Here is a 9,409-nt window from a genome sequence, read left to right on the forward strand (position 1 = left end):
CTTTCTCCAAAGGAACACGCTCTGCTGGCTGGGACACTCTTTGGTCATTTCCTCCATGCTCCTCTTGGCTTTTTAGAAGGCTGATGCAATGGCAGGTGCTCCAGCAGCCATCTTAAACATGAGGGATGGAGTCCTCCTGCTAAGAGAATGGAGGAGCAAGACGGAAGTAGCTTGAACACCTGATTATCTATTGGTGCCTCTGAATAACCTGCCTCCGTAGACTCTACCTCTAGACTTGAAAAATGTGGTTAAGGATTAAAATCCTATCTTGTTTAAGCCAGTGTTACTCTGGTTTTCCTGTAATGCACTGTCTCTTGAAAAATAACACTAATTTGGGACAAATTGGAATAATTCTTTTTATTAAAGAAAAGAATGAAAGAAATTAAAGTGGACCATAATCTCTCCACCCAGATGGCTGCAGACAAGGCAGATTTTAATATAGTCTCTGATTTTGCTGCATCTGCCCTGACTTTTCCTTGCAGATTCGTGGGACTATTTGCATGGAGCAGTCTACTTGTGTAATTCTCAGCACATTCATCGTTTTTACATCCAGGACTTTAACATTATTCCAAGTGAGGATGGACCCCTCTGTGATAGCATCAGATATCTTTAGCCAGTATCCCTTTTATGCATCAGGCTGTTAGTGCTCCTGCAGGTAAAGCTGCATCAGGGAAATTGCTATTTCCAAGCGCAGGGAGAGTGTGAGGTTCTGGAGCATTTTGTCAGCTGCTTCCAGAAATGCAGGTCAGCAATCAGTCGGCTCTGAGCAAGCACTCCTAACATCTTCCAAGCTGCCCTCGGAGATGAAAGGGCACCTCAGCTTTCCTTCCATGGTGTTCCCTTTCTTTTACTTTTTTGAACGAAATGGTGAACATTTTTTATACATGTGGCCAACATCTCAGTCTGCCCGTTTTATGTGGGTTTTGGCATTTTCTTAAGTTTTTAAGTCCTCCAGATATTAATGGTAACAAGTTTGTCATTATATTTAACAAGTGTTTGACCACACTCTGAATTTGTTTGGCTATTAATTTAATCCGGTTACTGAAAAATACCATTACTTGTGTTTGTTTAATGACAAAGGGACACATGGCCAGGGTGACAAATACCAATAATGCTTCAGCGTACGTAGAGTCAGACGAGCAAGTTCAGGGGATGTCCTCATGTGACGCTGCGTGGGGCGATGACAAACACTTACCAGTCCCTGGGGCTGACGGAAAGCCCAGCTCCTCCCTGTCCAGGTAGTGACTTAATTGTGTGACTACCTCCCCGCTCTCCCACTCCTCATTCTGGCCGAGACAGAAACCCCTCCATCTTCATGAGAAGGAATCTCCTTGGGGAGCCCTTCTTTCAGCTCACTCAGAAGGGCTGGTCATGGATTCAGACCGCGGGGGATGAAGGCTCTCACTAGAGGCTACTGGTCAGACCAGGGCTCCTGGGCCACGACAGAGGGCTCTACCCCAGGGGAAGGTTCAGGAAAAGAGTGAACGTGCAGGACGGAGGCCGCGAGGCCCTGGGTTCCGCCACCATCCAAGGGAGCCCCCTCCTCCCCCTGCAGCCCGCCAGCGCCGTCTGGGGCCGAGACGGCCTCCAGGCCCCGGTCCACACCTGCTCCTGCCCCCTGCGGGGCAGTTGATCCCGGCCAACCCCGGCCCAGCGAAGGCCCCGGGGAGGGTCCTGCTCGGTCAGTGTCTGTTCTGGCCTCGCAGCTCGGTTGGTGTGGGAGGCCCCCGCCCTGCCCGCGCACCCTGCCCTGGCTTCTGTGGGCTCCAGGTCCACTGCCTGCAGCCCCGACGCTGAGCCCTGCGCACCACGGGTCACATGGATCTGGATGTGGTGAAGCCGCCCGCGGGGAGAGCCCTGCAGGCCCCGGGGAGCAGGGCCCGAGCGCGGTGGCTGACCCGCAGGGTTAGCTGCGGCCGCAGAGTTGGTGCTGGCGGCCACGCTTGCTGCTTGCTGCGTGTCTGCTCCTGCTCCAGCGTTGCTGGGCGTCCGGCGTCATCTGGGCCTGTGGGTGTCTCGGGCCCCCATCCCTGCTGGACACGTGGGGCTGCTGGGAGCCCCCGGAAACATGCCGATGTCCACACTGCCTGCCGTGCTGGGAGCCACGAGGCCTTTGTCTGTGTCCTGGGGTGGATGGACCTGGAGGGGCCAAGTCCTCGCTGTGGAGACAGCCGCGGTGACCCCTGGAGCCAGAATGCTCACGGTGAGCAGTAGGTGCAGCCACTCTGTGTCTGGGAGAGCCAGGCACCTCTGGGGGACCCCAGGTTCTGAGGGATCAGGGACTCCTGCAGTGTACCCATGGGGTCAGGACGGGCCGGCGTCCCCGCCTCTCCGCTGCAGCGGCTCTGAGCTGGTCCTGCTGCTTTCCCTCTTGGCCTGAGCAGCAGCTCAGCTGTCACAGTCCTGCAGCGCCGCTGGTCACTGCCGTGGCGGCTTCATCCTTACCCCACTCCGCCGTCGCCTGCAGGGACCCATCGCCTGGCTTCGCAGAGGCCAGTAGGCCCTTCCCCAGCCCTTCCTCCGTCACCTCCGTGTCCCCCGGGGCCATTCTTCTCCCTGCGCTCTTTGTCCGGGTCACAGCGGTTTTCCAAAATCCTCCCTGGGATGCTCCCCCGTCTCTTCAGGGTGTGCTGGCCTTTGAGGGAAGGTCTTGGGCTTCCCAGGTGTCTCAGTGGCAAAGCGTCTGCCTGCCACGCAGGTGACTCGGGTTCAATGCCTGGGCTGGAAGACCCCCTGGAGAAGGAAATGGCAACACACTCCAGTAATTTTGCCTGAGAATCCCATGCACGGAAGAGCCTGGTCGGCTACGGTCCATGGGGTCGCGAAGAGTCGGACACGACTAAGTGACTTAACGACAAGGGCTTTTAGGCTGTATCTGTAACTCCTCTGTTGATTAGTCAGGGGATGAATTTAAGGATTACTTTATAATGAAAACTCAATAAATGGTACAGACAAATCACTGCCTTCCACCCAGATGAAGGCTGCCTGTGGGCCTGGCCCCCTGGTCTTGGTTTGGTTCAACAATGTTTTGTCCACGTCTGGGTGGCTGTAATGTCGTTGGAGCCTCCAGGTGTTTCCGTGGGCCTGCGGGGACCTGACCAGCTAGGGACACAGACCCCTGAGACCCCAGCAGATTCCTGCAGACCCCAGACCCTGAGCCCCAGCTGGTCCCGCCCCAGCCAGTCAGCATCCGGACACTAGCCTTCCGGCCCGGGCCGGCCCCCCCCCCCAGTGCTGCTCCCGCCACCAGGGGGCGCCATCTCACCCCCGCCCACACCTGCGGTCCAGAGCATCTTCCCGCTTGCTTTCTCATCAGTGGGGATGGGCCCTGCTGTTACCAGGGTCTTTCCAGAGCTGGGGGAAGGAGGTCCTGGGAGCAGGAGAAACTTGGCAGCAGGCACAGCCAGGGCCAGAGTCCACCCTGGACGCAGTCCCCCTGAGTCGGAGCAGGGGTTGGATGCAGCATCTGAGGACCACAGGGACAGGGCACCCAGAGGCCAGCGGAGGCAGGGCCACTCCCTCGGGGCCTGGCCCTGGTGGCCCAAGGTCCAGGAAGCGGTCTGAGCCACGGAGGGACAGGCAGGGCAGGGGTCTGTGGGCGCGGACCGGCCTGGCACGGGGCGAGGGAGAGAGGCCCTGCTCCAACCCCACTCCCCTGCCCAGTCCCGTCCTGCCCGGGGGCAGGTCAGCTCCGTTCACAATGGAGGGACGGGGCCAGATGAGAACGTGTGTCACCTCGGGGCCAGGGCTCCACTCCTGGCCTCTCCGAGTTCTCTGCCTGGGGGACCAGCCTGTCACAATGGCTGGGTCCAGACGGTCCCGCTTGGCACCCTGCTCCCACCCTGACTGTCTGCACGCAGGGCTCGCAGCACCAGGGGGCACCCACGGATTCCCGTTGGCCTCTGCTCGTCCACGCGGTTCCTCACCCTCCTCAAAGTCAGCCCCTCTCATGAGAGAGGGGGCCTAGCAGATGACAAAAGAGCAGAGGGACATGGTCCCAGCGCCCTGGCAGGGAAACTGCAAGGCCCGTGGCTTTTCTTCCCTTTCGCTGGGCAGTCCCGGGTCACTGCGGACCCCACTTGACAGATGAGGAAGCTGGGGCTAGGGGGGCCGCCTGACTTCCTGAGGCTGTAGGTGGGCAGGGAAGCGGGGTGGGGCGGGCTCCTAGGCAGGGTGGTCCCACGAGGCTGCACCTGGCACCCGTGTGCCCGTCAGCCTCCCAGGCGTGTCCTGCAGCCGCTGCCCACGGGAAGGCTGTGCCCTCGGTGCTCAGGGCTGACGGTGGGGGCAGAGCTTGCAGGCACCTTCCCTGGGGAGTGGGTGGTGGGAGGTGAATATAATGAGCTTGTGATGTGGCTGCACTAGGTAAGGATGGTCCCCAGTCAAAGGACGGGTGTTCTCAGGACAGAAATGGAGACTTGAGGTGCAGACACAGGGGAGAGAAGCCGTGTGAGAGGTCAGGGGGCCCCGGGAAGCTGGATGAGGCCGTGGGAGCTCCCCCAGAGCCGGTGGGGAGCGCAGCCCGGCTGACACCCTGCTGGCGGACTCTGGACCCCAGAGCTGGGAGAGAGCTCGTGCCTGTTTTCCAAGCATCTGACCGATGCAGTGAACGACTCCGGGAGGCGGTGAAGGACAGGGCCGCCTGGCGAGCTGCAGATCGTGGGGTCGCGAAGAGTCGGACACGCCTGGCTGAACAGCAGCGACGGTTACGGTCACTCTTTCCAGCATCCGTGGAGAACCAGCAGAGGCAGCAAAGGTGCACAGTCTCAGGCCAAGGACCCTGCCCGGCACGTTCCGCTGACACGGGGAAGGGGCTTTGCTGTTTCTCAGGAATCATGTGATGGAAAATCATGAACTAAAGAGAGAGGGCAAAGCCACCACACCAAGGAGGTTATTTTAAAAATAAGTAAACACGTACACTCGTAGAGGAGAAAAGGCGCAGACAGGAGCCAGGAAGGGACCACGTGCCCAGCATCTCGCCTGTCCTGGCAGGTGGGCTCCTGGCCCCGGAGGCCCCCCACTGAGCACCTTCTCTCTCTCCACCTGCTCCTCTGACCTACTCCACCCTCAACCCACCAGAACCATGGGCTGCTCTGGCTGCTCCGGAGGCTGTGGCTGCGGCCGTGGGGGCCATGGCCCGTGTGACTGCTCCCCGTCCCGCTGCTGTGTCCCGGTTTGCTGCCAGGGCAGAACCCGAGGCGCCGGCCGAGGACCTCAGGGGAATCCGCTCCCTCAGCGCGTGACTGGCACCCCGTCCCAGTCCTGGGTCTCCCGCACCCGGGAGCACTGTCTCCTGAGCTCTGAGGACGGGAATGGCCCTGTCGCGTCCTTGGTCTGTCATGCGACCCCTCGCCGTCGCAAGGGGTCTCCTTCCCCAGCCGGGAATCCGACAGCCTCAGAGCTCTAAGAACCTGAAATCTCCAGCAAGCCCTCGCTAGTCCAGCCCAGATGGGACCCCTGCCCCCACCAGCCTTTCTCTGCACCCGCCCTGTCTCAGCCAGCCTTGCATCGGAGCTCAGAACTGGGGGGAACGGAGTGAGGGACTTTCGAGCCCTCACTGCGGTTCTGGGCATCAGACGCTTCTCACCCCGCATCCTGCCTTCATGATCTGAGCGCCACAGCATCTCCGGCCCCCCTCGCCCTGGGGACGCAGCCGTGAAGAAGATGGAGACCCCCGCCTGGGGGTCAGCATCTGTGGGGCGGGCTCCCCCAGTCCTGCGGCGGCCCTGGGGGCTGGTCCTCCTGGCAGACGAGCCCCAGGCCTTGGGCACACAGCCGGGCGAGCCGGGCGGAGGGACACAGGCGAGGGATGGCATCCCCACCTGCCCGCATGTCCTGCCCGCGACCGTGACGGGACTCCCGGCCAGCAGCCAGGGCCTCCGGTGCAGAGGCTGCTGGGAGGGCAGAGGAGAGGCAGGGTCTGGGGTGGGGTCGTGCGCACGCTCCGCTCCTGGGGCTGGAGGAGACAGCTCGTGCTTGAATACTCTGACACCTCCTCGCCTGGGGGCCTGGATGGTGGGAGGGGGCTGCCCTGTGCCTGCCTGGGGCCCAGGCCCTCCCGGGCCCACGGGGCACACAGGCTGGTGGGGGCCACTCTGGGCTGCAGCCGGGGGCTTCCTTCCTGGGCCCCACGGCCTCCAGGTCTGGGGAAGGTCAGGTCCCCGGTGGCCATCACACTCGGGCCTGCAGAGCCCCACACCTCCTCCAGGTCGGCCTCAGGCCCCCGTTCCCGCCCCTCCTGCTCAGCGAGGCCTCGTGGCAACCACATCACAGGAAAGGCTGGCATCCCTAGGGCGGTGGGGCTCCTCGGTCACTCACCAGGCTTGATACTTTTGATGCCAGTGTCCCGGGCTGGGCTTCAGCCCTGCCAAAGCCTCTGCCCACTGTCAGTCACCCCACGAGGAGGTGGTCCGGAGGGGGAAGGGGCTGGGAGCCCGTCTCCCCACCACTTCCTCCTGCCTGCAATGCTCTCTGCCGATCACCCATCCCTCCTCTCTCCTCTCAGGAGCCCCGTTCAGTCCTGGGGTCACCATGATAAAGACTGAGGTCACCCCACATCCCTCCTCATCGGGCCTTCTCCCTGGCCCCAGGGCCAGTGAGGATCCGGGGGTGGGAGCGGTGCCCCCTGCTAGTCCCCGGGAGGATCCCGCGGGCAGTGCCCACTTCTTCCTAGGCCACCCCTGACCCCAGGTGTGGGCATCCCCCCATCCCCAGGGACCAGTCTCGGGCAGCGGGGAGGCCTGGCCTCCTTCCGCCCGCTCTCCTTGGGCAGGCACTTTCCCAGCAGCCGGAGGTGCCCTGTCCTTTGACACCTGATTTATGGCTTCCCTGGACATGGAACCATGATTTAAGAATAATAACAGTAATAGCTAACTTTTACCGAGTGTCACGCGCCAGGTTAACCGTTAATGGAGTTAAATGCTCTGTATACTCTCATGTGTCAGGTTAAATGTTAACTGAGTTATAAGTTAACCGCTTTATATACTTCATCTTAAATGTATAATTAAAAAACAAGGGGTCAAGAGGTAACGGAATTTGCCCCAAGTCACGGAGCCGGCGAGTCCAAAGCCAGGGTCCAGACAGTGCCACTTTGTTCCCAAGGCCCGATTCCCTTGGATGCTCTTGACTTACCCAGAGGGTGTAGATTATTTCAGAGCAAAAGTTCACCAGGAATGCAGCCTCCCACGGGAAGAAAGAGCAGAAGGACAATGACATCCTTGCATCCAGGTCTGGGGCTGTGGGAGCCCAGGAGCCCAGCTTTTGCTCCGAACCCCCAGCTCTCTCCAAAAGGGAAAGAGGGGTCTCACCGGCCTTGCCCCCTGGGGGAGGGCGCAGAGCAGTTTGCAGAAACCCTTCCATCCTCTAAAGAGGGGAGAATCACACGGGGTGGTGGGCCCCCTAGGACAGAGGACTCCCCGTGGCAGGGGTCCCGGTGGCTGCCTCAGTGGGACTCAGGGCCCTGTTCTCAGACCTGCCTGGGAAGTTCTGCAGGCCATGTCTAAAAGCTCAAGTAATTCACGCACCGTCAGCAGGTTTGAAGTTCAAGTTCAGGGAAAGCAAGTCTGGTCCTGTGTAAGTGAGGGTGGGACCCATCGCATCCCAGCAGCGTGGCTGGGCCACGGTGCCTGGCTGTTGGGACAGATGTTATCTGGATGTCTCCGTGAGGGTGTCTGTGGGTGAGACAAGCATTTGACTTGGTAGATGTTGAGTGAAGCCGGTGGTGGTCTATGAGGCAGATGGGCCCCGCTCAATCAGCTGAAGGTCTGAGCCAAATAAAAGGCCGACCTCCCCCAGCAAAAGGAAGTTCTGCCAGGGTGGCCTTTGGGTTCTGGCTGCAGTGTCCGCTCCTGTGGGCCTGCCAGGCACACTGTCTCCCAAATCAAACTGCAGCCCCGTCCTGTCTCTGCACCCCCGACCCTCTCAGCTGGGGGCTCGCCAGTGCCTTAAAGTGGGTGTCTTTCTGGAGACACACGTCCTGTCGGCTCTGCTGCACTGGAGGAGCCGTCCAGCTGACTGACCGCTGGCCGGGGGACGCTGCCCACAGAGGCCCGTCTGCACGGAGGTTACAGGCCCTCTGAGACGTCTCTGAGAGGTGCCGCTGAGGGTGGCAGAGCCCAGAATTCAGGGAAGACCTCAAGCAACCAGTCCTGGGAAGAAGCCTCCCCGTCAGAAGGCCTTTGGCCCTGAACCCAGGCAAGCCCGCCCCGTCCTGGGACCCACGCTGAGGCCTGGGCCACCAGGCGTGTTGCTGTGTGTGTGTGTTGGCTTCTGGCGAGAACTAGGCTGGCCGGCCAGCTGGTGGGGGGCTGTTGGGTAACAACACCATTCAACAGTAGAAACTCCACATGGACGCTGCGGGGGCCTGATCTCAAAGGCAGCCCACGTCAGCTGCTGAGGGGAGGCCGAGGGCCCCTACCAGGCCCCGGGAGCCTGGCCCTTGTCTGCTCTGCTGGCCTGTGGGAGCTGGTCCCACCGGCCCTCACCTGTGGGACGTGTGGCTCCTGACCTTGAATTCATCCTTGGAGTCCTTCCAGCTCTCGTACACCAGAGGATGCAGGGCCTGGGGAGTTCCTCGGGCTGAAAAGAAAATGGGATTGTTGGGTAGAAGAAAGAAAGTCCTTCTCAGGCTGTGGCTGACTCACGATCGCCAGGCCGGTCGTCACGGGCCGAGTGAGCGCCGCTGGAGGTGGATGTGAGGGGCAGTGGTCAGGCCTGCCCCGCTGTTGCCCCCAGACCCCCTGCCTCGGCTCCTTACACTGGAAAAAAAGAAAGAAAACCCACAGGAAAGGGGACAGACTGGCACAGACCTCCGTAACTGCACACGCCAGCCGCCTGCTACAGCCAGCACTCGGGTGGGGACAGAAGCTTCCAGCACCCAGGGACCCCCTGTGAGCTGCTGTCCCCGCGGCCCCCCGGGGCCCACTCCCAGTCCTCCCGCCGAGCGAGTCCTGCTGGCCACGGGCGGTCACACCGGCACCACACACTGCATGCGTCCCTCGAGTCCTCTGGCTCCAGGCCCTTTCCACCCAGCTGTGCTGGCGGTTCCGTCCACGGCGTGCAGGGGCCCGGGGTCCACTCCCCGCTGTGCCGCCCAGCGTCCCCCGGGCGGGCGTGCTGCTGTGTCCTCGTGCCGCGGGGACTTCGCTTCCATGAGCCCAAAGGGAGGCGGGGTGCACGGTGGGTGGTCTGAGGCGGCACCCCTCAGAGCCGTCTGGAGGAGGGAGCAAGGAAACCTTCCTCCAGAGTCAGAGCTGCAGGTGACAGAGCGTCTGCCCGAGGGAGCGCAGTCCAGGCCCCTCACAGAGCGAGGCCCTGAAACAAAGAGCGTGCGGCCAGGATTCAGAGCAAATGAAGAGAAAGAAAGGCCATGGACCTGCGCTCGTTCCCTCAAACTCAGCCGGGCGCCAGC

At 61.3% G+C, this 9,409-nt stretch overlaps 1 protein-coding gene across 2 annotated transcripts; it reads right to left on the minus strand.

Annotated features, from left to right (window-relative positions):
• Positions 1-373: 373 nt before the first annotated feature.
• LOC122431483 lies at positions 374-6,860 on the minus strand. Of its 2 annotated transcripts, XR_006266510.1 has the most exons (3): positions 5,588-6,860; positions 3,278-4,855; positions 374-2,733 (listed from the first exon to the last, which is right to left on the minus strand). XR_006266510.1 is itself a non-coding variant. In XM_043452817.1 (2 exons), the coding sequence occupies exons 1-2, from the start codon at positions 6,284-6,286 to the stop codon at positions 4,400-4,402; spliced, it is 1,155 nt and encodes a 384-aa protein (XP_043308752.1). In that variant the 5' UTR covers positions 6,287-6,860; the 3' UTR covers positions 374-4,399. The 2 variants fall into 2 exon arrangements, 1 of the variants encoding a protein (XP_043308752.1); XM_043452817.1 differs by having other exon boundaries at positions 374-4,855.
• Between the last annotated feature and the right edge of the window lie 2,549 nt (positions 6,861-9,409).

Source organism: Cervus canadensis, chromosome 29 (assembly GCF_019320065.1).
Source record: "Cervus canadensis isolate Bull #8, Minnesota chromosome 29, ASM1932006v1, whole genome shotgun sequence".
NCBI lineage: Eukaryota > Metazoa > Chordata > Mammalia > Artiodactyla > Cervidae > Cervus > Cervus canadensis.